Source organism: Saimiri boliviensis, chromosome 14 (assembly GCF_048565385.1).
Source record: "Saimiri boliviensis isolate mSaiBol1 chromosome 14, mSaiBol1.pri, whole genome shotgun sequence".
Classification (NCBI taxonomy): Eukaryota; Metazoa; Chordata; class Mammalia; order Primates; family Cebidae; genus Saimiri; species Saimiri boliviensis.
Genome location: NC_133462.1, coordinates 7,953,742 through 7,979,734, shown reverse-complemented (window position 1 = coordinate 7,979,734; position 25,993 = coordinate 7,953,742). Strand labels below are relative to the sequence as shown.

Below are 25,993 nucleotides of genomic sequence, written 5' to 3'. Positions count from 1 at the left end.
AGGGTGAATCACGAGGTCGAGAGATCGAGACCATCCTGGTCAACATGGTGAAACCCCGTCTCTACTAAAAGTGCAAAAAATTAGCTGGGCATGGTGGCACGTGCCTGTAATCCCAGCTACTCAGGAGGCTGAGGCAGGAGAATTGCCTGAGCCCAGGAGGCGGAGGTTGCGGTGAGCCGAGATCGCGCCATTGCACTCCAGCCTGGGTAACAAGGGCGAAACTCCGTCTCAAAAAAAAAAAAAATACAAAACATTAGCTGGGCATGGTGGCGCATGCCTGTAATCCCAGCTACTCCGGAGGCTGAGACAGGAGAATTGCCTGAGCCCAGGAGGCGGAGGTTGCGGTGAGCCGAGATCGCGCCATTGCACTCCAGCCTGGGTAACAAGGGCGAAACTCCGTCTCAAAAAAAAAAAAAAAAACAGTAAAATAACTCAACAATTTGTTAATCGGTTATTATTTCAGTATGTCAAGATGATATGATTTTAGATAGCCTGCATTATTAAAATTAATTTCATTTGTTTCTTATTTTAACGTAACCAACAAAAAATGTAAAATTACCTGAGTGGGTTGCATCTTATTTCTGATGGATAATTCTGTTTTAGATTCATTGAAGCCCAAAGCTTCCATCTCAAGACTCCTAAATACGTAAGTTAAAACATTTGCTATTTTTTTTTTTTTTTGAGACAGGGTCTCACTCTGTTGCCCAGACTGGAGTGCTATGGCACAATTATGGCTTACCGCAGCCTTGACCTCCTGGGCTCAAGTGATCCTCCCAGGTCAGCCTCCTGAACAGGTGGGACTAAAGGCATGCACCACCATGCCTGGCTAATTTTCAACTTTTTTGTAGAGATGGGGTCTCGCTATGTTGCCCAGGCTGATCTGGGGGGGGCATCAGAGAGGGTGCCAGGGGCATCAGAGAGGGCACCAGAGGAGCATCAAAGAGGGTACCAGGTGCATCAGAGAGGGCACCGGGAGGCATTAGAGAGAGCAACAGGAGCATCAAAGAGGGTACCAGGGGGCATCAGGCCTCCCCCTGGGGAGGGCTGGGGGAGGGGCCTCACCTAGGGAGAGAAGGTTCCGGTAGTTCTCCAGCATCACATCTCGGTACAGCTCCCTCTGGCCAGGCTCCAGCCAGCCCCACTCCTCCAGGGTGAAGTCTACGGCCACATCCTTGAAGGTCACTGATTCCTGCAAGGGCCAATTTCGCTCGATGGAGGTCCTTCTGGAACTCGGGGGCACAGGTGTCAGGAGTCAAGAGCCTACAAATGCCCCCAGGGATGGAACATTCTGACTGTGCAGAATTGGGATGCCTGAATCAAACTGGCCTACATAGACACCTGGGTATAAAGTAGAACCAGGAACCCTTTCACGTGACTCTTTACTGCCATCTGTTGGGCAGTCATTGTAATATACTAATTAATTTAGCATATGACGTACCCATCACCTGAAAATTGCTACAGTGAATACAGCAACGAAGGAGGTGCAACGTGTGAATCCTGCCTGGGATGAGGCACCCTTGTGCAGTGCACAGCCTGTACAACTGTAAGTGACAGCCCTAAGAAATACTTAAAGAAAAAACTCAAGCCATTGTGTGCTGGAGATATTCCTAAATCCCATTCAATCCCAGACCCCATCCTGACCCTGACCCCCATTCCTGACTCCAGGGATAAGGCTCAGGGGTGAAGCAAAACCATCCACTGCCCACTTTGCCTGGTAACCAAAAGGCTGCAGTGTTAGGTGGAAAAAAAATTTTTTTTTGAGACCAAGTTTCGCTCTTGTTGCCCAGGCTGGAGTGCAATGGCATGATCTCGGCTCACCGCAGGCTCTGCCTCCCAGGTTCAAGTGATTCTCCTGCCTCAGCCTCCCTCAGCTTCTCAAGTAATCCTGGGATTACAGGCATGCGCCACCACGCCTGGCTAACTTTGTATTTTTAGTAGAGACGGGGTTTCTCCACGTTGGTCAGGCTGGTCTGAAACTCCTGACCTCAGGTGATCTGCCCGCCTCGACCTCCCAAAGTGCTGGGATTACAGGCATGAACCACTGCACCAGGCCGAGGTAAAATTTTTAGACTGCATGATGAGGTCCCAGCTCAGAGCATTCTGCCTCTGCCCCCTGCCCCTCTGCACTGCCCACCTCCCTCTCCTCATACCCCCTTTCCCAGTATTGGGAGAGTCAGGAGACCTTCAGATCATGCACAGGGATGAAGAGGGCCCGCAGGAGTCCACAAAGTCATCGTGGGGAAGAGGAGGCCCAGACTCACCTGGCCGGTGGCCATCAGGGTCCTGTTGGCCATTGCTGGGTCCTGGGTATGCACCTCCGGGAAAAAGGTCCAGGCCAGGGCCTGAAGAGCTGGAGTAGGAGATCATAGAATAAAAGGGGTCAGTTGTGGTCCAGACAGACAGACGCTTTCCCCAAAGACTCCTGTCACAGAAGGGTCCATGGTCCCCTAAGTGTCACAGCAAAGGCTCAGCCTAGGCCACCTGAGGCCCCCTTTTCATACCAGTGACAACAGCCAGCAACCATGAGGCTGTCTCACCTCCCCCACACCACAGCTCTTGGACACAGGAACATAGTTATCCCTACATGAGGACACTGAGGCACAAGAAGTCAAGACCTGCTCAAGTTCGTGGAAATACAAAGTATCAGAGAAGTCTAGCCACAGAGCCACCCCTTATCCTTTTTCTTATAATTTTTTTTTTTTTTTTTAAGACAGAGTCTCGCTCTGTTGCTCAGGCTGGAGTGCAGTGGCACAATCTCGGTTCACTGCAACTTCCGACTCCCGGGTTCAAGAGAATCTCCTGCTTCAGCTTCCCAAATAGCTGGGACTAGAGGCATCCACCACCATGCCTGGCTAATGTTTACATTTTTAGTAGAGGCGGGGTTTGGGGTTTCAACCGTGTTGGCCAGGCTGGTCTCAAACTCCTGACCTCGGGTGATCTGCCTGCCTTGGCCTCTGAAAGTGCTGGGATTTTAGGCCTGAGCCACTGCGCCTGGCCAGGAGTTCTTATTTATTTATTTATTTATTTATTATTTTTTTAATAGTACAGACAGCGTCTCTCTGTTGCCCAGGCTGGTCTCGTACTCCTGGGCTCAAGCAGTCCTCCCACCTCTGCCTCCCAAAGTGCTGGGATTACAGGCATGAGCCATCACACCCAGCCTTGGCAACGATTCTTAAGACTTTATTCCATAAACTGGGACTTCTTGCCTGGTAGACTAGACAGTCTGTCTAACAGCGCCCAAAGATAGCACTGGAACCTACAGATCTTACCTTATATGGAAAAGAGACTTAAGGGGATTAAGTTAAAGATCTTTAGATAGGGAGATTATCCTGGATTATCGTCCTGGGACCTAAATGCCTTCACAAGTGTCCTCATAAGAGGGGGCAGACTGGCCATGGTGGTGCGTGCCTGTAATCCCAGCTACTCAGGAGGCTGAGGCAGGAGAATCACTTGAACTCAGGAGGTGGAGGTTGCGGTGAGCCGAGATAGTGCCACTGCACTCCAGCCTGGTCAACAAAAGCGAAACTGTCTCAAAAAATAAATAAATAAAATAAAAAGAGGGGGCAGAGGAGAATCTGGCGCAGGGCAGAAGAAGCAGAGAGTAGAGAGGACACTATGCTGCTGGCTTTAACGACAGAGGAAAGAGCTACAAGCCAAGGAACGCAGGCCACTGGAAACTGGCCAGGAGGCAGCGAAACGGATGCTGCCTGTGAGCGTCTGGAGGGAGCATGGCCGTGCTGGCCCCTTGATCCCTTCCCAGAGAATCCCACTTCCAACTTCTGGCCTCCAGAATTGTAACAGAATAAAATCATGTCATTGTAAGTGTGTGTCAATTTGCTGCAGCAGCCATGGAAAACTAATACAGCCCACAAAATAAAAAGATTCAGCGCCTCACACATTTATTTCCCAGGCAAGGAGCCAGACACATCCCCAGCTACCCAGAACACACACACCTGAATGCTGAAACCACTGCACGAGATTTTGATGAGAAAATCAGCATGGGAGTCTTAACTTTCTCCCCATGAATCACTTGTTAATCACAAAAAGAACAGGGTAGCTTTTTAATTTATTTAATTTATTTATTTGGAGACAGAGTTTCGCTATTTATTTATTTAGAGATGGTGTTTCGCTCTTGTGGCCCAGGCTGGAGTGCAGTAGCTGCATTTATTTATTTATTTATTTGGAGACGGAGTTTCACCCTTGTTGCCCAGGCTTGTCCAGTGGCCCAATCTCAGCTCACCGCAACCTCCGCCTCCTGGGTTCACACAATTCTCCAACCTTAGTGTCTTGAGTAGCTGGGATTGCAGGCATCTACCACCACACCTGTCTTAATTTTTTGTGTTTTTAGTAGAAACGAGGTTTCACCATGTTGGCCAGACTGGTCTCAAACTCCTGACCTCAGGTGATCCACCCACCTTGGCCTCCCAAAGTGCTGGGATTACAGGCGTGAACCACCATACCCGGCCTTATTTTGTTTTTGAGACAGTCTCGCTCTGTCGCCCAGGCTGGAGTATAGTGAGGCGATCTTGACTCACTGAAACCTCCACCTCCAGGGATATTGATTCTTGTGCCTCAGCCTCCTGAGTAGCTGGGATTACAGGCACCCACCACCATGCCCAGCTAATTTTTGTATTTTTGGTACAGACAGGGTTTTGCCATGTTGGTCAGGCTGGTCTTGAACTCCTGACCTTAGGTGATCTGTCTGCCTCGGCCTCCCAAAGTACTGGGATTACAAGTGTAAGCCACTGTGCCCGGACCAGGGTAACTTTAGAGAGGAGAAACTTGGCAGATGCCGCCTTACCCATGTGAATGAAGCTGATGTGGTATGTGGTGGTACGAGCTGAGCCCAGGGTTTCCAATGGGGTGAGGAGACAGCATCATCCCTGGGACATCCCTGCCAAAAGCGCATGACCTAAATCTAACTATAAAGAAGCACCAGACAAACCCAGACTGAGGGACCTTCTGCAAGTAGATGGTTGTAATCTTCGCAACTTCCAAGAGAAGACTGAAAAACGGCTCCACATTGAAAGAGACCCAACAACATGTGCAGTGTGTGATCTAGGATTTCCTTTTGCCATTAAGGACATTATTGCAGTCAGGCACCGTGATCACACCTGTAATCTCAGCTCTTTGAAAGGCTGAGGTGGGAGGATCACTTGAGCCCAGGAGTTTGAGACAAGCTTGGGCAACCTAGTGAGATCCTGTTCTACGAAAGAATTTAAAAAAATCAGCCGAGCATAGTGGCATATGCTTGTAATCCCAGCTACTCAGAAGACTGCAGTGGGAGGATGGCTTGAGCCCAGGAGGTGGAGGCTGCAGTGAGCTATGATTGTGCCACTGCACTCCAGCCTGGGTGACAAGAGCAAGATCCTGTCTACAGACACACACACACACGACATTACTGGAAGAATCATAAAAAATTTGAACAAAGTCTACAGATTAGCTATTAGTATTAATTTCCTTATTGTGATCGTGGTGCTGTGGTTATGTAAGAAAATGAACTTGGCCGGGCGCGGTGGCTCACACCTGTAATCCCAGCACTTTGGGAGGCCGAGGCGGGTGGATCACGAGGTCAAGAGATCGAGACCATCTTGGTCAACATGGTGAAACCCCGTCTCTACTAAAAATACAAAAAATTAGCTGGGCATGGTGGCGTGTGCCTGTAATCCCAGCTACTCAGGAGGCTGAGGCAGGAGAATTGCCTGAACCCAGGAGGCGGAGGTTGCGGTGAGCCGAGATCGCGCCATTGCACTCTAGCCTGGGTAACAAGAGCGAAACTCCATCTCAAAAAAAAAAAAAAGAAAAGAAAAGAAAAAAGAAAATGAACTTGTTTTTGGAAAACACAGAGATTCGCTAGGAGGGCTGGGGAGTGGAAGGAGGGCGCAGAGACCGAGTGAGGGGTACAGAGACCCAGAGAGAGGGGGATAGGACCTGGGGCGGCGGAGGTGAGGGGAAGATTAAAGAGAGAGATGGGAGACCCAGAGACAGGAGAACAGGTGCTCAGGCTAAGGGGAGCCGAGACCGAGGATGCGCCCGTGCAGTGCCGCTCTCGGGCTCTGGGGTCAGAATCTGGGTTGCAGCTCTATCAGCCTGAGACAAGTCGCGGAGTCTCCCCGAGTCTGAGCTTCTACACCTGTAGAGTGAGGAAAGGTAGGTTCCCCTTCCTAGGAGACCGCAGCAGTCCCACGCTCCACCAGACTCGTCAAACAGCAAGCGCCCAGTTCCTGCGCGCTGAGCAGTCCCTGCTCCGCCGATGGCTAGGTGGGGCTCAGGGAATGACAAGAGGGGGCGGGGCGTCACCCATAGCGCCCTTCCCCCTCCCACCCAGGTCCGACTCGGGCCCGCCCTCTGAGCTGCTGCTAGCCTGCCTGGCCCGGTCCACACCCACCTGCTCCGGTGGGGTCCGCGAGGTCAGTGCGTCCAGGCGGAATCTGCGGAGCAGCCAGGCCTTCCCTCCCTCCCGCGGGCCCCGGAACGCGCCTGCGCGGTCACTGTCTCGGAAATAGAAGTCCCGGTACCTTAAACTCGGCATCGCGGCCGGACTACATTTCCCAGAAAGCATTGAGGTTCAAGGTCCTCACGGCCTAAAGGCTCTGAGTGCGGGGTAATGGTGGGAAACGGAGTCTGGGAGCAGAATGTGGGGTGGGAGCAAGGCTGTATTTAGATACATACATAGCAGCTTTGCAGCTGGGGTAAAGCTGATATTTGGGACATGCCTGACTGCACTGGCACCGTGAATAACCCTGCTTTAGGCAGCGTTTTCTCCTCCACAGGAGATGATGCCATAGTCCATTTAATCCAAATGTCTCCTACCATGGCTGATGTCTCCAGGACAGATAAAAGTTGGCCCTTTGTAAACTGATGATGAATGAATTGAGTCACTGTTACTCAATTTCCCTGGGCACCTGCCTTCCTGTTTGCCTCAGTTTCACCCATTACTTCTTAAAGGGCAGTTTAGTAAAGGCAATGGAGTCTATTCTGGGAGCTGGGAGATGTATGCTAAGGAGTGCAAGGATGGTTTGATATTAGGACATTACATATTTCATCTATTGATCTTTCTGAATATATCCATATGCAACTATATCTACAGATACTAAAAGGACTTTTGATAACATTATGTAATCCTAGAAGCTGAGAAAGCTTACAAAAAATAATTCAATAACCAGTCATTTCTAGATGAGCTTAATAAATTAAGCATATATTCATATTGAACAACAACAGCAACAATGTTAAAGAATTGCTGACCTCTGGCCGGGCGCGGTGGCTCAAGCCTGTAATCCCAGCACTTTGGGAGGCCGAGGCGGGTGGACCACGAGGTCAAGAGATCGAGACCATCCTGGTCAACATGGTGAAACCCTGTCTCTACTAAAAATACAAATTAGCTGGGCATGGTGGCGCGTTCCTGTAATCCCAGCTACTCAGGAGGCTGAGGCAGGAGAATTGCTCGAACCGAGGAGGTGGAGGTTGCGGTGAGCCGAGATCGCGCCATTGCACTCCAGCCCGGGTAACAAGAGCGAAACTGTCACCAAAAAAAAAAAAAAAAAAAAAAAAAAAATTGCTGACCTCTTATTGTATGCATTTATGTCCATATAATCAAAACCTCATATCAGGCTTAATGGTAAAACACTAAAAGAATTGCCAGGCTGGGTGCAGTGGCTCACACCTGAAATCCCAGCACTTTGGGATTTCAAAGAGGGAAGCTAAAGAGGGAAGATCACTTGCATTCAGAAGTTTGAGACCAGCCTGGGAAACATAGCAAGACCCCCATCTCTACAGAAAATACAAAAATTAGCCAAGCATGGTGGTGAGCACCTGTAGACCCAGCTACGTGTGAAACTCAGGCAGGAGGATCAATTGAGCCCAAGAGGGCACGGCTGCAGTGAGCTGTGATGGTGCCAGCCTGGGCAACAGAGCAAGACCCTGTCTCAAAAAAAAAAAAAAAAGAAAAGAAAGTGTAAACTGTATATGTGCTCTTGATCAAAAGCTAGATGGCCCATTGCCTGAATGAAATAATAATAGGTGTTACTTACTGACAACACATTATGAGCTTTACTAGTTTACTGAGCTGGCATCACAACCCTATGAAGAAGGCATTGTTCTCCCTATTTTACAGATAAGCACACTGAGAGGATTTATGTCTTCCTGCAAACTCCCAGAATAGTCGAGGACAGAAGCAAGATTTGAATCCGGGTCCAGCCCATATTTGCAACCACTTCATTTTACTACTGCCAAGTTTGCTCTTTTTTCTTTGTGTCCTAATAACCAAATGCTCCAAGCACAGGCTGTACTGTCAGCTGAGGCTCTGGAGTCAGGGTGGCATGGAGCGGAGCCTCAGCTCATCTTTAACAGGCATGTCATGTTGACTTCTGATTCACCCCAGTCCTGGGAATGACTTCTGATTCTTACTTTACTTACTGTCCCTAGTGTAAGATCATGTCAACCTTGATGTTATCACACAAATTATAGGCTATGACACAAACAGCGTCCTTGCCTGTTCTGGAGGGTTACCTGCCTTAACCCTTAATTGTCTCGATAAAGCAAATATTCCCCTTCCCTATGTTAGATAAGACTTGGGATTAGGGAGTAACTGTGTGGAGATCGACCTGTCTCGCTGCCAGCCAAGACCAAGCTTCTCTTTGCAAGTTCCCCAAATAAATCACCCCTTACCAACAAACTGGATTTGTCTCCCTCTTTTTTCGTTACTGGCTCCTTCCATATTTGGGGGTTATTTTGCATAAATAGTCCTTCTATGGAACACACGTGGACAAGGAGTAAGCCTTCATTGCTATAAGCCATGACGGTTGAGGAGTGTTTGTTACTAAAGCATAACTAGTCATCCTGGCTGATACAGCTGTCTCCAAAGACCTTGATTATTATCAGAGCTTTGTAAGTGTAAGTGCTTATTAACTCCTGAACAATGTAGCAAGTGCAGCCCAGCATAATAGTTATTCTCATGTGCAGTGTGACACTGTGAAAGTCATTAACCTCTCTGTGGCTCAGTTTCCTCATTGTACATGGGGCAATAATAAGTACCCTCTTCATCGGGTTATGAGATATGAGCAGGCTGATAGAAGTAAAGCCATTAGAACAGCATGTGACGGATAAAAAAACACCATGTAAGTGTTTGCAATTACTAAAAACGCGTTAGGCTGGGTGCGCTGGCTCACCCTGTAATCCCAGCACTTTAGGAGGCTGAGGCAGGCGAATCACTTGAGTTTAAAACCAGCCTGGCCAACATGGTGAAACCGTCTAGTACAAATACAAAAAAGTTACCTGGGCGTGGTGGCAGGGGCCTATAATCTCAGCTACCTTGGGAGGCTGAGGCATGAGAATCACTTGACCCGGGGGGCGGAGGTTGTAGTGAGCCAAGATAGCACCACTGCACCCCAGCCTCGGCAACGGGGCGAGACTCCGTCTCCAAAAAAAAAAAAAAAAAAAGGATTAATTATTCCCACCTGTGATTTTTATTTGCTCTTTAACTTTTCCCCACTACTGCTTTAGAAAAACACCTACAAACACCTACACCTACTTTTCTTGCAAGAACAAGTTATTACAGCCTCTCCTGCGGTAAACTGTCGCCGATTTCCACCGAGCTGAGCGGGAGCTGACAACTCGCTCTCTCGGGTTCCCACAGGAACATCCTGGTATCTTAGATCCTACAGCGCTATGTGCTAATCGCTGTGTTGTAATTCTTGGTAACTGTCTCTCTCCTCCAGTCTGCGCCCCCGAGAGCTCTCGTCACACTAGAATTTATGCGCGACTTGAGTATCTGTTTATTACGGACTTCTCCCAGGAAATTTCCATGAAGGTGAGGAAGTGTCTGGACCTGCAACATGAAGACGTAAAAACCAACCCGTAACACTGCTCACTACTGCCCAAGCAAAACGCATTCGGGGGCCACCAGTTGGCGACCCTCAAACTGGAGTTTTTCACAGATGCTGTAGTCTGGCTACCAGCTTCAGAGGTGTGCGTGAAGTCAAGCATCTCTGACCCACCTGGAGTAGCCACGTCCCCGGCCAGCACACAGGTGACGGTGACGTTGCGCTCACCAGGAGGAGAGTCGCCATGGCAACCAGCGCTCCGTCGTCCGGCCACGTCCCTGGGACACTGGAGCCGGCTCCCAGCGGAGGCGAGGAATCGAGAAAAAGAGGACGGGAGGGAGCAGTTCTCAGAGACGGAGAGGCCCAGACATTGGAGCCTGGTTCCCGCGGACTTTCGGATACCGTGGGAGGCACCGGGCAGCTTGAGGTAAGGGGCTCGCGCGCCAATGCCGCGTAGGACAGTGCGCCTGCGCAGGCTGACGCCGGAAACTACCATTCCCAGAGTCTTTCCGGTTGCAGCCCCATCAGTTTCAGAAGTTGGGGGCCTATGCTCCACCTCTTCAAAAATCGCTCATTCAAGGGATACCCTACTGCGCATGTGCCAAAGCTGGTATCTTGGCAACGGGTGGGGCTGGAACAAAGACGTCAAGGGTTCGGCCAATCAGAAGTCGCGCTGGGCCGGGCGTGGTGGCTGACGCCTGGAATCCCAGCTCTCTGGGAGGCCGAGGCGGGTCAGGAGTTGGAGACATCCTGGCCAACACGGTGACACCCCGTCTCTACTAAAAATACGAAGATTAGCTGGGCGTGGGGGCGCAGGCCTGTAATCCCAGCTATTTGGGAGGATGAGGCAGGAGAAGCGCTTGAACCCAGGAGGCAGAGGTTGCAGTGAGCTGAGATCACGCCACTGCACTCCAGCCTGGGCGACAGAGCAGGACTCTGTCTCAAAACAAAAACAAGAAAAGTAAAAAGAGAAGAATATCCGAATCTAGTATTCAGGTGCACAGAGGGTGAAGAATTGTAGTTTAGATAGAGAAGAAACCCTGTGCCTTCCGCATTGACCACTGCTCTTCCTCTGTTTAGCCATCCTGGAGGCTTGCACTGACTCATGTCCTTTCGGATGCATTTCCTTCCTGGAGGAGAAATGGTTGTCCCTTCAGATGCTTATAATATGTTGTCCGTCCTTTCTGAAGATCCAAGTCACTTCTACCTTGAATTAGGATAATGGCTGTCTACAGATGAGTGGGATCTGGTCCCAGCTTTTGAGGAGCACCCAGTCAGGTAGAGAAACAGAGCTGGACACCAGCTGGGGGGAGGGTACCCAGAAAACGGACAGAGACATTGATGACTGCCATCAATTTTATTAAATGTATTTTCCTTTCTTACAAACCCCAAACCACCGTCCTACTGCAGCAGGAGTTTTCGGTTTTGCCTGTATGTACAAGCCCTGCATGTACAGAGAGAAAAAGCCTGTAGGTTACAATGATAATTTCAGGCTCCTCCAGATCAAGGGACCTATAACTTCCCCACCCCCATAACTTCCCTCCAATCTTTAGCCTGATTTGGCTCATCCAGTGACATCGTGGGTGTCTGGGCAGATTTTCAGGGTTCTCTGCCAACAGGAGTTGGTGAGGAGAGGGAAGAGAAAAGTTGGGACCAGGGGTGATGGTAAAATGTGGGAACAGAGAGAGTCTAAAAAGACAAGAGGAGACACAGGCAGAAATGGAGAGAGAGAAGGTAGAGACAGAGAGGAAGCAGGGTAGAGTGGGTTTCGCTGTGTCCCCCACACCAAAGATATACCCAAGTCCCAACTCCTAGTACCTGGGAACGTGACCTTAACGGGAAACACGGTCTTTGCAGATGTAATTAAGGTGACATGAGATTTAGGATGGGCCCTACATCTAAAGACAGGTGTCCTTAGAAGAGAAAGGAGAGGGAGATTTGAGATGGACACACAGGAAGCCAAGCCATGTGAAGACAGAGGCAGGGATTAGAAGGAAGTCAAGGAATGCCAAGCACTGCCAGCAGCTGTCAGCAGCTAGGACACAGGCACAGGGTGGTTTCACTCTCAGAGGCTCTGGAAGGAACCAACCCTGGCCACCCCTTGATTTCACACTTCTGTTTTCAGAACCCAGAGAATGCACTGCTTTTGTTTTAAGTCACCCAATTTGTGGTGATGTTACAGCAGCAATAGGAAATGAATACACAGGGAGATAGACAAGTGAGGAGAGAGTGAGAGTTGGAAGAGAGGCTGAGCAAGTGCACGGAGCACTCCCCATGTGCTAAGTGCTATTAAGAGCGTTCACTGGCTGGGCGAGGTGGCTCCCTCGTGTAATCCCAGCACTTTGGGAGGACTAGGCGGGTGGATCACCTGAGGTCAGGAGTTCGAGACCAGCTTGGCCGACATGGCGAAACCCCGTCTCAACTGAAAATACAAAAATTAGCTGGATGTGGTGGTGGGTGCCTGTAGTCCCAGCTACTCAGGAGGCCGAGGCAGGAGAATCGCTTGAACCCGGGAGGCGGAGGTTTCAGTGAGCTGAGATCATGCCACTGCACTCCAGCCTAGTCGAGAGAGGGAGACTCCATCTCAAACAAACAAACAAACAACAACAACAACAACAAAAAACAAACATTATGAGGCCACCTTGGATGATATTGGTCTTTCTACGGATGCATCCACAAAATATGACTTTTAGGGGTTTTGGTTTGCTTTTAATGTAAGAAGAGGCCCACAAAGGCAAAGGTGCTGAGGACCCGGGGAAGTTGTAATGTGGCCCAGAGGTGGAGAAAAGGGAAAATGAGAAACAGACAGAAATACAGGTGAGAGAGAGGTATGGGTGGGGCAGGGGGCGGGAGGGAGAAGAGGGAAGAGAGAGACAGAGAGAGAAAAAGAGAGACAGAGACTAAAGTGACTGAAGAGATTTCCAAAGTACACAGTGACCCATCCAGGGAGTCGCCATTTTTGAGGGGCCCAGTGGGTCACATGGGGGACTGAGGAGGGGGCAAGGATGACTCACGAGACCACGATGGCCACGAAGACAAAGACAGCCAGAGACACAGAAATGAGGGTGCCCAACAGAGCTTGGTTCCTCGGGTATTTGCCGTCCGTCTGGTACTGCAGGGCCACGCGGGGTTGCCTGTCAACTGCGGAGGGTGGGGAAACAGCCCCGACCTCCAAGTCACTGCCCCTCCTTAGCCTCAAATCCACCCCACCTGTTCATTCAGCAGCCGGGCACAGGGGTGGGGGGTGGGGGTGCTCTTTCAATCAGGGATAATTTTGTCCCTTAAGGGACATTTGGAAATGTCTGGAGACATTTTTGATTGTCATAATGGGGAGGGAGATGCTACTGGCCTCTGATGGGTGGAAGCTAGGGATGCTGATAAACAACCTTCAATAACCAGGACAGCCCCTGAAACAAAGAATGGTCCATCCGGCTCCAAATCCCAACAGTGCTGAGGTTGAGAAACCCAGTCTTCACCCCGGGCACCAGGAAAATGTGGTCTCCATGAGGGCAGGAACTACACCTGTCTCCCCTTCCACCGTTCCTCAGTTTGGGGCATCGTAGGGTGCTCAAAATATTTGTTGTCCCTAAATACCAGCCAAAGGAAGCAAACAGGCATATCCAAAAGTGGGACACTCTCTAGGACACACTCCCCCCACCCCCACTTTTTTTTTTTTTCCAATGCCAATGTCATGGAGGGAAAAAAAAAAAAAAACTTATAAGAGAAACTGTTCTAGGCTGGGTGCGGTGACTCATGCCTGTAATCCCAGCACTTTGGGAGGCCGAGGTGGGCAAGTCACTTGAGCCCAGGAGTTTGAGACTAACATGGCAAGACCCAGTCCTAAAAAGAAACAAAACCAAACAAACAAAATACTGTTCTAGATTTTAAAAAGAAGGAAAACCCTAACAGTTGAATGATATAAGAAGTCCTTTCGGCCGGGCGCGGTGGCTCATGCCTGTAATCCCAGCACTTTGGGAGGCCGAGGCGGGTGGATCACAAGGTCGAGAGATCGAGACCATCCTGGTCAACATGGTGAAACCCCGTCTCTACTAAAAATACAAAAAATTAGCTGGGCATGGTGGCGTGTGCCTATAATCCCAGCTACTCAGGAGGCTGAGGCAGGAGAATTGCCTGAACCCAGGAGGCGGAGGTTGCGGTGAGCCGAGATCGCGCCATTGCACTCCAGCCTGGGTAACAAGAGCGAAACTCCATCTCAAAAAAAAAAAAAAAAAAAAGAAGTCCTTTCATTGGACTCTGCCTGGTTTGAACAAATCAACTGTGAAAAATATTCTGGGGGCAATTGTGGAATTATGGTCCCAATTCCAGTGGGACCTGGAATTATTTGACCTTGTGGAATCGTTGCTAGGTTTGGTGGGCATGGAAACAACATCGTGGCTACTTAGGAAAATGTCATCATTTTTAGAGGTACATGATGTATGGGGCATAGTGTCTGTGTCTGTGATTTCTTTTAAGATACTGTGGCAAAGAATAAAATAGGTAAAGTAAATATGGAAGAATGTTAATCGTTAATATAATTTGGGCTGGGCACAGTGGCTCACACCTATAATCCCAGCACATTGGGAGGCCCAGGTGGGTGAATCACAAGGTCAGGAGTTCAAGACCAGCCTGGCCAAGGTGGTGAAACCCCGTTCTACTAAAAATACAAAATTTAGCTGGGCACGGTGGTGAGCACCTGTAATCCCAGCTACTCGGGAGGCTGAGGCAGGAGAATCGCTTGACTCTGGGAGGTGGAGGTTGCAGTAAACTGAGATAATGCCATTGTGCTCCAACCTGGGTGACAGAGTCAGACTCCATCTCAAAAATGAAAACAAAAACACCCATAATTTGATAGTAAGTGCTACTTTTGAGATTATGATCAGAGAGGCCTGTATGAGGAAGTGACGTTTGAGACCCGAATGAAGTGAGGGAGTGATGGGAACAGTGTGACACAGAGAGGGAACAGCATGTGAAAATATCCAGCATGATTATTCAATCTGGATGGATATATGTGGGTTCATTGTACTATTCTTTCTGCTATGAGAATATATTTTTTTAAGCTGGGCGTGGTGGCTCACGCCTGTAATCCCAGCACTTTGGGAGGCCAAGATCACAAGGTCAGGAATCTAGAGACCAGCCTGGCTGACATAGTGAAACGCCATCTCTACTAAAAATACAAAAATTAGTCAGGTGCAGTGGTGGGCGCCTATAATCTCAGCTACTTGGGAGACTGAGGCAGGAGAATCGCTTGAACCCGGGAGGTGGAGGTTGCAGTGAGCCGAGATTGCGCCACTGCATTCCAGCCTGGGTGAGACTGTCTGAATGAATAAATGAATGAGTGAATTCAGCATGTCCTTCCACATTCCCCGAGTGCAGCAAGGGCTAAGAATAAAATGTTTTTCTAGCATCTGCCATTCTGGTGCTAGGGGCATTCTAAAGTTCCAGAGGTGTCTTTCTATGTAACAGATGGAGGAAAGTGAATTTCAGAATACAGAAGCAACTTCTGGGTCACACTCTACGCAAATGGTAAGGGCAGGATTTGAGGCTGCATGTGGGAGGCTGGAAACCCATATCTAGTGGGTCATGGCTGTCTTAACCACTTGCATGCCTGTCCCGTGTCTTCCCCAACCTCCAGAAGCTTACCAAAGCAGTGCTTTTTGTGGATACACTTGGGACTGATCCTCTGGCAGTGTAAACAGTCCAACACCTCTTCTTTTAGCAAGCCTAGGCGAGGGGAAAGGGAGCAGTAAGGGCAGATATCAGAGGACCAGCAAGGGCGGGAAGGAAGAAGAGAACGAGGAGTTGGGGTCTCTTGGCTCGCCTAAATTTCACACGTCCCACTGCACAGCAGAGGAACTGAGCAAAATGCACAGACAGTTCACTTACAAAATAATTTTTATATAATCATTGAAGAGTTAAATTCAGTTGCAGCCGCTCAGCAGATTAAACATCCTGCTGTGGACATTTAATTAAACATTTTTAAATTCTGAGTTTGCACTTTTCTAATTTGGAGCCTCCTTTGCAGACACCGGTGAGATGTCTCCTCTTTGGGGGTCTGGCCTCCTCCTCCGCTGGCGTACACAAGAGGACTACATTTCCCAGGGTGCCTTTCAGGAAATTGAGACCATGTGACCTAGTCCTGGCCAATGGAAAGTGAGCAGAATCATGTGCCTCCCTTCCAGGCTTGGCTATACATCTCCCAGGGTGATTCCCATTTGCTTTCCCGTTTGAAGCTTACTTAGAAGCTGTCATGTGTGTGCAGCCTGGCTCCCTGAGTCAACACCTGGAAGTGCCACTCAACTTTCAGTGGAATTTGGGTGAGAGAAAAATAAACCTTGGTTATGTTAAACCGCTAAGATGTGAGGGTTTATTTGTTAATACAACGTAGCTTAGCTCACTGTGACTAACATACCTTCGAAACACTGTTTTGCAGGTAGTCCTTACTTTCACAAGTCTTTAAGAAGCAAATCTCCCTAGACCATGGCATTGGGGTGAGGGAACCACCAAATAGAGTAAGGAATGGTAGCAGGACTTGATTTGGGGAGACAGGGCGAAGCAGGTTAGGAGAATAGAGAAGGGAGAGATAGACGGTCCAGAACTCACGGCAAATTTTGGCGTTGCAGGCTGCAAGATAAAAGAGCTGAGGTGAGCTAAATTGGGATGACAACTTGAAAACTTAATTGGGAAGGGATCAGGAGATGGGGTAAGGGGCGAGGCTGGGAAAGGAGAGAAGGGAATATTGGGGAGAGATGAAGAAGGCTGAGTTATAGGAGAGGTGAAAGAGTTCGGGAGAATAAGTGGGAAAAGGGGATCAAGAGATAAGGGAGAAGGGGATTGGGGATTGGTGAAGAGACATGCTGCACCTTTTAATTCATATGATCTTAAAACTTTCTTGAGTTCCTGGATCGCATTTGCCCTAAGGCTCACCAGCTCTTCCAGCAGAGGCTCATCTGAGGAGAGAAAGAGATCTCTGTGGGGCAGGAGGCACCCAGAAAGCCCACCCGGCTACCTGCAGCTTCCAGGAGAAGAGATGAGGAAATACTCTGCATTTATAAGGGGCAACCAAGACCAGGATGACTAAGGGTCTGCTGCGCAAATCTATGGCCAGGGAGATCCTGCATCTAGCTTCGGATTCAATGTGGGGCCCAGGCAAAACCACCCTTCTTTGGCCTCACTTTCCTCATCTGGTAAGTGGACTTGATCTCTCTCCTCCTCCTTCTCTTCCTCCTCCTCCCCCTCCCTTTCCTCCTTCTCTTCTTCTTCCTCCTCCTCCCCTCCATTTCCTCCTCCTCCTCCTCCTTCTCTTTTCTTCTTTCTTCGACATGCAGTCTCACTCTGTTGCCCATCTCGGCTCACTGCAATCTCTACCTCCCAAGTTCAAGCGATTCTACTGCCTCAGCCTCCTGAGTAGCTGGGATTACAGGCACGTGCCACCACATCCAGCGAATTTTTTGTGTTTTTAGTAAAGACGGGATTTCACCAACTCCTGACCTCAGGAGATCTTCCCACCTCGGCATCCCAAAGTGCTGGGATTATTGGCATGAGCCACCGTGCCTGGCCTCCTCTTTCTTTTGTGTCGACACTCACTCCATGATTTCAATCCATATGGCTTTATATATTACCTAGACTTGCACTGTCCAGTGTGGTGGCCACTAGCCACACGTGGTTACTGAACAGTTGAAATGGGCTAGTTTGGCCGGGCGCGGTGGCTCAAGCCTGTAATCCCAGCACTTTGGGAGGCCGAGGCGGGTGGATCACGAGGTCGAGAGATCGAGACCATCCTGGTCAACGTGGTGAAACCCCGTCTCTACTAAAAATACAAAAAACTGGCTGGGCATGGTGGCGCGTGCCTGTAATCCCAGCTACTTAGGAGGCTGAGGCAGGAGAATTGCCTGAGCCCAGGAGGCGGAGGTTGCGGTGAGCCGAGATCGTGCCATTGCACTCCAGCCTGGGTAACAAGAGCAAAACTCCATCTCAAAAAAAAAAAAAAGAAATGGGCTAGTCTGAATTGAGATATGCTATAGGTATAAAATGTACACTGGATTTTAAAGACATGCAGAAACCTGTAAAATATCTTGACAATTCCTATGTGGATTGCATATTGAAATGGTGATTTTTATATATTGGCTTAACTAAAATATATTATCAAAATTAATTTCACCTGCTTCTGTTTACCTTTTTAAATATGTGGCTACTAGATTTTTTTTTTTTTTTTTTTTTTGAGACAATCTCACTTTTGTCAGCCAGGCTGGAGTGCAATGGCGCCATCTCTGCTCACTGCAACCTCCACCTCCTGGGTTCAAGCAATTCTTCACCTCAGCCTCCTGAGTAGCTGGGATTACAGGTGCCCGCCATCATGCCTAGCTAATTTTTGAATTTTTATTAGAGACAGGGTTTTACCATATTGGACAGGCTAGTCCCAAACTCCTGACCTCAGGTGATCCACCCCGCTCAGCCTCTCAAAGTGCTAGCCTTACAGGAGTGAGCCACCGGTCCCAGCCACTACTAGAAAATTGACAATTACATATGTGACTCCTAGTTGTGGCTGAATTATGTTTCTATTGGATGGCGCTGTTCTCTACACTGATGCCATCCACGTTTATAGCACTAGCCCAGAGGGCTCACTGAAGGTGGGATTTATATATGCAACCATCCAGTCAGGATCTCCACGTGGATGTCTCAGAGGCATCTCAAACCCACTGAGGCCAATACAGAGCCCCCCTTATTCTCCTCCAGACCCACTCCCAACCTCCCAGTCTACTCCATCTTGGTAAATGGATGTGTCACGATTCTAGCTGATCAATTCCAAATCCTTGGTGCCACCCTTGAAGCCTTTCTTTTCCTTTTCGTTTTGGAAATGGAGTCTCGCTCTGTGGCCCAGTCTGGAATTACAGTGGCGTGATCTCGGTCTACTGCAAACTCAAGCAGTTCTCTGGCCTCAGCCTCCCGAATAGCTGGGACTTGTACAGGCACACGCCACCATACCCAGCTCATTTTTGTATTTTTAGTAGAGACAGGGTTTCACGACGTTGGCCAGGCTGGTCTCAAATTCCTGACCTTGTGATCCACTGGCTGGCCTCGGCTTCCCAAAGTGCTGGGATGACAGGCGTGAGCCACCGCACCCGGCCGACATCTTTCTTTTTCTTATATCCCAGTGCCATTTGTCAGCATGACTGGCAACAAATCCTGTTTGTTGGCTCAATATTCAAAGTATCCATTCCCTTCCCTTAACTCCAGAGGAAGTGTCGCCCCCTCACTCCGCTCCGGCCTCCTTGGATGTGCTGTGAATATGCCATAGTCCTGTCTCCAGGACTCCGCCAGTTGTTCCCTGTGCCTGCGCCCTTCTGCCCCCAGACCCCCTCATGGCTGCCTCCCTTCCCCTTCACATCTTTTCTCACATGCTCCTTTCTCAGGAACATCTTTCTTGGATGCCCTCCCTCAAGCCACAATCCCCACCCCTACTCAGCACTCACTATTCTGTGGTCCCTGCTTTATTTTTATTCTCTGTAGCATTTCCCCCTATTTGACTTATTGTGCAGTAAAGGATTAACTGAGCAGGCCTGGGTTGTCCAAACCCTGCACATCCCCCCACCACCAATATTATATATTTATATATATTTGGCTCTTGCCTGGCTCCTGGAAGGTAACCTCTATGTCCTTGGAATATCCTGACTTAAGAGTTCTTGGTTTGGCTGGGCACGGTGGCTCACACCTGTAATCCCAGCACTTTGCGAGGCCGAGGTGGGAGGATCACCTGAGGTCAGGAGTTCGAGACCAGTCTGGCCAACACGGTGAAACCCTGTCTCTACTAAAAATACAAAAATTAGCTAGGTGTGGTGGTGAGTGCCTGTAATCCCAGCTACTCGGGAGGCTGAGGCAGGAGAATCGCTTGAACCCAGGGGTCAGGGGCTGCAGTGAGTCAAGATCACGTCAGTACACTTCAGCCTGGGTGACAGAGTGAGACTCTGCCCCCCCAAAAAGTATACTGGTTTATGGCCAGGTGCAGTGGCTTACTACGCCTGTAATCCCAGCACTTTGGGAGGTTGAGGCAGGAGGATTTATTGAGGCCAGGAGTTTGAGACCAGCCTGGGCAATATAATGAGACCCTGTCTCTACAAAAAATTAAAAATTAGAAAATTAGCCAGGTGTGGTGGCACACACCTGTGGTCCCAGCTGCTCTGGAGGCTGAGGCCAGAGGATTGCTAGAGACCTGGAGGTTGAGGCTGCAGTGAGCTGTGATGGTGCCAGTGCACTCCAGCCAGGGCAGCAATGAGACCCCATCTCTTATAATAAAAAGAAAAGAAAAGAAAAGAAAAAGGCCGCATGACATGCATGTTTGTTCTTATTTTTATATTCAAGGGAGGTGGGGCCGAGCAGTGGAAAGGGGAGGGGTGCTGGAGAAGGCGACCCCTCCTCTCTCCTACCTTTCAGAGAGTTACCCATTAAGTCCTGCGTTTGGTTCTTGAGAAAGGACGCCACAGGGTCCAGTTGATTCCTCTCTGGGGGAGAGGAGAGAGGACACTCTGGTGGGTCCCCAGAGAGCCAAGTGACCCCCTCTCCCTCCAGGCCTGGGCCCCTCCCCTCTTGGGGGCGTGGTCCCCAGCATCCCTCGCCCACCTCTCCGCCCAACTTCTCCCAGCGCGCACCCACTTTCCCCACAAACACATTCAGCGCGTAGTCCTGGAAGAAAGTCCCTTCCATGCCCAGCAGCACGGCCTCGGCGCGGGCCTGCAGCTGCTCCAACTGGAAGCGACTGGGGATGAGGGCGGAGCGCAGGTGATTCAGGGCCTCCAGCACCGAGGGATCGCACTGCAGGCAGCCCCAGCCTCCGGGGGCGCCCAGGCCCGAGAGCAGCAGCAGGGTCAAGGCCAGAGGCATGGCGGGGGGCCCTTGTGACGTCACAGAGGGAGCCCCGCCCCCCAGGCGAGGGCGCAGTCAAGAGGCTCAGGGAGCATCAGGGTGTTACAGGCACGTGTTCACTGAGCACCTGCTATGTGCCAGGTATGGTTCTAGGACCTAGAGAGAAAGAGTCAAGAAAAAACAGAAAGCATCTCCTCTACCCGTATTGGAACTTACGAATTCCTCTTAAATTTATTCATGCAACACATATTGGTTTTTTTGTTTGTTTTGAGACAGAGTCTTGCTCTGTCTTCCAGGCTGGAGTGCAGTGGTGTGATCCCACCCAGGTCACTGAAAGCTCTACCGCCCAGGTTCAAGCTATTTTCGTGCCTCAGCCTGCTGAGTAGCTGGGATTACAGGTATGTGCCACCACATCTGGATAATTTTTTTTTTTTTTTTGAGATGGAGTCTCCCTCTGTCTCACAGGCTGAAGCGTGGTGGTGGAATCTTGGCTCCCTGCAACCTCCACCTCCTGGGTTTAAGCGATTCTTCTACCTAAGCCTCCTGAGTAGCTGGGATTACAGGCACTCACCACCATAGCCAGCTAATTTTTGTATTTTTTGTAGAAATAGGGTTTCATTATATTGATCAGGCTAGTCTGGAGCTCTTAATCTCAACTGATTCACCCACCTCAGCCTCCCAAAGTGCTGAGATTGCAGCCTCTGTGCCCAGCCTACATTCAACAAATATTTATTGAGCACCTACTATGTGTCAGGCGCCAGAGATAGATTGAGATAAGATGAACAGGTTCTCAGCAGGAGCAGGAGGGAGTGGAAGGAAGAGAAATGTGAAACCTGGTACACAGAAGAGTAAATAAAATAGTGACAAACTGCATTACCTGCTGGGAAGCAAATACACAGTGTGATATGGTTACGGTTAAGAGAGTTCCTTGAGGCCAGGAGGTGCGGTCTGCTTCTCTGGTGCCTAGCATGTAGTGAGGAAGGAGACCTAAGCATCTAAGACCACCTCCCCCTTGACTTTCACCTTACATTTCAGTAGAAGTAAAGGCTGGCTGACCCAGTGCCACCTTAACCACCCTCCTGTAGCTAGCAGGCGTGGTATGAAGGAATCCTTCTCGAAGGCATTGTTTTTATTTAAAGAGGATCAAACCCCCACCCCACGCCTACTTCATGGGTCAAGACCCTTTCACATGTAATTTCCAGAGTTGTAAGCCTTTAGAAGGGCATCGCCTTTCTTTGTGAACCCCAGCTTGGCTGTTAAGCAACTAAGCCGCCTTTCTCCCTGCCGAATAAATCACCCCTTCCTTCCCAGTTTGGTGTTCAAGCGGTCTGTTTCTTGCCGCCGTTCCTGCTTTGGTACCAGGTACTCAATAAATATTTAGCAAACCAATGAATCCACAAGGGAGGGGGCTGCTGAGGGAAGGACACTGCTTTTCCCTGAAATTTTCATCTTGAAAGTTTTAAAATCTAGAGGATAGGGCCGGGCGCGGTGGCTCAAGCCTGTAATCCCAGCACTTTGGGAGGCCGAGGCGGGTGGATCACGAGGTCAGGAGATCGAGACCACCCTGGTCAACATGGTGAAACCCCGTCTCTACTAAAAATACAAAAAATTAGCTGGGCATGGTGGCACGTGCCTGTAATCCCAGCTACTCAGGAGGCTGAGGCAGGAGAATTGCCTGAACCCGGGAGGCGGAGGTTGCGGTGAGCCGAGATCATGCCATTGCACTCCAGCCTGGGTAACAAGAACGAAACTCCGTCTCAAAAAAAAAAAAAAAAAAAAAAAAAAAATCCAGAGGATACTTGCAAGAATGACACAATAAACACTCAGATATGACTTAACATTTTGGATTCGCTGTATCTCTCTCTCTATGTAGGTTAATTAAATATCAATTTAATCGTATTCAATTAAGAGAGCTTATAAAAGCATATAGAGCGCTATAGCAAACGTTACACTAATATATGATATATTAATATAAAGAGTAAATATTAATTCATAGAGATTAAATTAATTAAGACGAAATATTAGTACATGGAGGGAGAGAGGATGAGAGAAGGAGAGGGGGGTGTAAGGTCTTTTAGGCTGACTGACGATGCCATGGACACCTGTTAACCTCTGTGACCTGCAGGGACACTCCAGATGAGTTTCTGGAAAATCTGAAGTGACTGAAAGACCATGAAAAGGGGAAGAAATGATCCACCCCTGCGGGGCCTACTGAACTTCCAGAAATTCTCTATTGTTCCTTATTCCAACCCCAACTGATAAGGCTGTTGGACTTTGGAGCTGACCTTTGTCAACCTTGTGACTCCAGACCCTACGGCCCCCTCCCAGTTTGCAAAAAAACTGCCCTCAACCATAACTTCTGTAACTTTCCACTGCCTACTGCAAACCGACAAAACCAACTCCTATCCCACTGCCTTCCGCTGACTCTCTTTTTGGACTCAGCCCTCCCGCACCTGGGTGAATAAACAGCCGTGTTGCTCACAGGAAGCCTGTCTTGGGTCGGGGAGGGGGGGGCGGGGTCTCCTCATTCAGAGCCTGTGTGTTAACAGGGAGTTGTCTTATTAATGGTTTAGGTGCTATAACAAAACACCATAGACTGGGTGGCTTATAAACAACAGAATTTATTTCATGCAGTTCTGGAGGCTGGAAATGCCAGGTCAGAGCACCAACAAAGTTGGGGTCTGGCGGATCTCTCTTCTTGTATTCTCACATGGCAGAAAGAGGGTGAGAGAACTCTCTGGGTTCCCCTTTTTCCTTTTTAATTTTTGAGGTGGAGTCTTGCTCTTGTCACCCAGGCTGCAGTGCAGTGGCGCGATCTTGGTTCACCGTAGCCTCCACTTCCCTGGTTCAAGCGATTCTCTTGCTTCAGCCTCCCGAGTAGCTGGGATTACAGGTGCACACAACCACGCATGGCTAATTTTTGTATTTTTAGTAGAGATAGGGTTTCACGATGTTGGCCAGGCTGGTCTCGATCTCCTGACTAGCAGGAAATTAGGGATCTGGAGAGAATGATGGAGTTGCAGGAGGATTTTATTTAATGCGATTACTGGCTCAGTGGAATTGCTCCCTCATTCTAAGCATAGGACAAAGAAAACGGGTTGCTTTTTATGCACCTGGGAGGTACAGGATGATGAAGCAGGAAGCCAGTTTACAGAAGCCAGAATGAAGAGCAGTTAATTAACCTGTAACATGTCTTGTAATGTACTTTACATTTGAAAAGTAACATCTTGAGAAACACGTTTGGCAGTTTCTATCTGCCCTGTGACCTTGCAGCTTGTCAGTAGGAAAAACAGGAATTTTTAGATGGTCAGGAACTTTGCTAAAAATGTGGGGAGGGTAGAGAAGGGATAAATGTTTTGCAGGAAGGCAGTTTAATATTCTGCCTTCAACAGAGCTGGGGAGGTATTATATCACACAGCACACAACACAGCAAAATTTGCTTTTCTATAGCAACTCCAAATTTTAAGGTTTTGTTTTGCTATTATTTCCATTATTTAATTTACTTCTTCACTGACCTCAAGCGATCCTCTCGCCTCAGCCTCCCAAAGTGCTGGGATTACAAAGCGTAGGATTACGGTCAGGCGCGGAGGCTTACACCCGTAATCCCAGTACTTTGGGAGGCTGAGGTGGGTGGATCACGAGGTCAGGAGTTTGAGACCAGCCTGGCCAATGTGGTGAAATCCCGTCTCTACTAAAAATACAAAAATGAACTGGGTGTGGTGGTGCGTGCCTGTAGTCCCAGCTGCTTGGGAGGCTGAGGCAGGAGAATTGCTTGAACCCAGGAGGTGAAGGTTGCTGTGAGCCGAGATTGAGCCATTGCACTCCAGCCTGGGAGACAGACCTAGACTCCATCTCAAAAAAAAAAAAACAAAGTGTGGGATTAGACCACAAGGAGGTGCTCACACCCAAGCGAAATTCTCTCTGCGCCCCGACTGAGAGTCAGGGCCTTGCCACGCCTACATTCCTTAGGATCATCCAGTTGTCAACCCGGTGCTGTGGGGACCATAATTTGAGAAATGAACCTGAGATACTAACTTGTGCCTCCTTTTCCCCACTCCTATTGCCATCTGCCTTTCAGTCAGGGAGTCAAGGGGCTGTCGTTTGCCCTAAGAAGGGGCGGGTGGAATGGGATGGGGAGGCCGCTCATTCCAAGCCCCAAACCCCCAGGTCCGGGTGTGAGGCAGGAAGGCTTAGGATGCAGAACCGGTTTTGCTTCTCGGGCACAGCCATCCTAATTTGGTAAGACATAAGTTAAATGAACTGTCATCAGATTTCACACCCCAGCAAAAGTGGCCGAGGACGTTCCCACGCGCATCCTCCAGGCGCACAGATGTCCATCACGGTGTCGTGGGAGGCAAAGGCAAGCTGGGTGTTCTCACCAGGGTGGCGGGTCGCTGATGACAGGACACCCTGCAGCAGCTGGAAGAACGGACGAGCCTGTCCACACCGTGACAGGAATGAATCCAAGTGAAAACAGCAAAAAGCCAAACAAAGCAAACAAACAAACAAAAAAACCCACAGTCAAAGGGCCCAGCCCTGCAGGGTCCTGTGAGCCCCTCTCTGCTGGTACGGAGGTGAGAAACTGTGGCGATACAAGAGGCAGACACAGAGACAGAGAAAAGAGAGTGTGGGCTCAGGGGTCCACGGCCAACCACAGCGTGGACACCTGCAGTGGCCTCGAGTGCCCGGCCGCTCTTTTATTGAGTAGGAAGCAGGGGGCAGGGAAGGTAGGGTGAGGTCATGGTGGTCAGTGTCAGGGTCAGGGAAATCATGTGGGCCCAGGACTTTCAAGTGGCTGAGATGAGGAGAAAACCTGATGCGTCAGTGTTCTTCACGTATTTGTTAGAAATGTCAAGGACATTTACGATAATTAATTCTTACCTTTTTTTTTTTTTTTTTTTTTTGAGACAGAGTTTCGCTCTCGTTACCCAGGCTGGAGTGCAATGGCGCGATCTCGGCTCACCGCAACCTCCGCTTCCTGGGCTCAGGCAATTCTCCTGCCTCAGCCTCCTGAGTAGCTGGGATTACAGGCACGCGCCACCATGCCCAGCTAATTTTTTGTATTTTTAGTAGAGACGGGGTTTCACCATGTTGACCAGGATGGTCTCGATCTCTTGACCTTGTGATCCACCCGCCTCGGCCTCCCAAAGTGCTGGGATTACAGGCTTGAGCCACCGCGCCCGGCCACAATTCTTACCTTTTAAGAAAAAGAAACCAGGTGCAGAAGCGGAGCGTGAGAGCAGACGTGGAACGTGCCCACTGAAGCACAGCGTCACATAGACACAGTTAAGCCCCCGGATGTCGGCAGGGCCCCC

The 25,993-nt window shown here is 49.4% G+C and overlaps 2 protein-coding genes and 1 long non-coding RNA gene across 6 annotated transcripts in view; 1 reads left to right on the top strand and 2 right to left on the bottom strand.

Moving 5' to 3' along the window:
- LOC101045121 (uncharacterized) overlaps positions 1-10,414 on the bottom strand; it is a 20,570-nt gene extending 10,156 nt beyond the window's left edge. Inside the window, exons 1-3 of one of the 3 annotated variants that reach the window (XM_039465543.2) lie at positions 9,996-10,414; positions 2,262-2,350; positions 1,063-1,189 (exon numbers count right to left, since the gene is read on the bottom strand). In XM_039465543.2, the coding sequence (XP_039321477.1) occupies positions 1,063-1,189; positions 2,262-2,350; positions 9,996-10,317 (538 nt within the window). In that variant the 5' untranslated portion in view covers positions 10,318-10,414. Of the gene's footprint in view, positions 1-1,062; positions 1,190-2,261; positions 2,351-4,801; positions 5,494-6,388; positions 7,539-9,995 lie in introns of those variants that run through there. The other 2 variants (XM_074386043.1, XM_074386042.1) reach the window with 2 other exon arrangements.
- Positions 5,542-20,772, bottom strand: IZUMO2 (IZUMO family member 2). The gene is made up of 9 exons (XM_074386044.1): positions 20,465-20,772; positions 20,243-20,317; positions 16,682-16,768; positions 16,422-16,442; positions 15,462-15,542; positions 12,836-12,962; positions 12,370-12,404; positions 9,992-9,995; positions 5,542-5,751 (listed from the first exon to the last, which is right to left on the bottom strand). Exons 1-9 carry the CDS (start codon positions 20,694-20,696, stop codon positions 5,673-5,675), a joined length of 741 nt encoding a protein of 246 aa, XP_074242145.1. The 5' UTR covers positions 20,697-20,772; the 3' UTR covers positions 5,542-5,672.
- Positions 14,877-25,993, top strand: LOC141581252 (uncharacterized). 2 transcript variants are annotated; one of them, XR_012513792.1, is made up of 3 exons: positions 14,877-17,005; positions 20,975-21,076; positions 25,590-25,993. It is a non-coding gene; the product is annotated as an uncharacterized LOC141581252 (long non-coding RNA). The 2 variants fall into 2 exon arrangements; XR_012513791.1 differs by lacking the exon at positions 25,590-25,993 and having other exon boundaries at positions 14,877-16,135; positions 16,716-17,005; positions 20,975-22,547.

Excerpts from the sequence above, each read along its gene's own strand:
- IZUMO2 (XM_074386044.1), bottom strand. The coding sequence starts at position 20,696 with ATGCCTCTGGCCTTGACCCTGCTGCTGCTCTCGGGCCTGGGCGCCCCC. Across the intron at positions 15,543-16,421 it reads CTGCAACGCCAAAATTTGCC|GCTTGCTAAAAGAAGAGGTG; the intron begins GTGAGTTCTGGA and ends CCCCTCGCCTAG. Across the intron at positions 12,963-15,461 it reads CCACAAAAAGCACTGCTTTG|TTGACAGGCAACCCCGCGTG; the intron begins GTAAGCTTCTGG and ends CACCCTCCGCAG.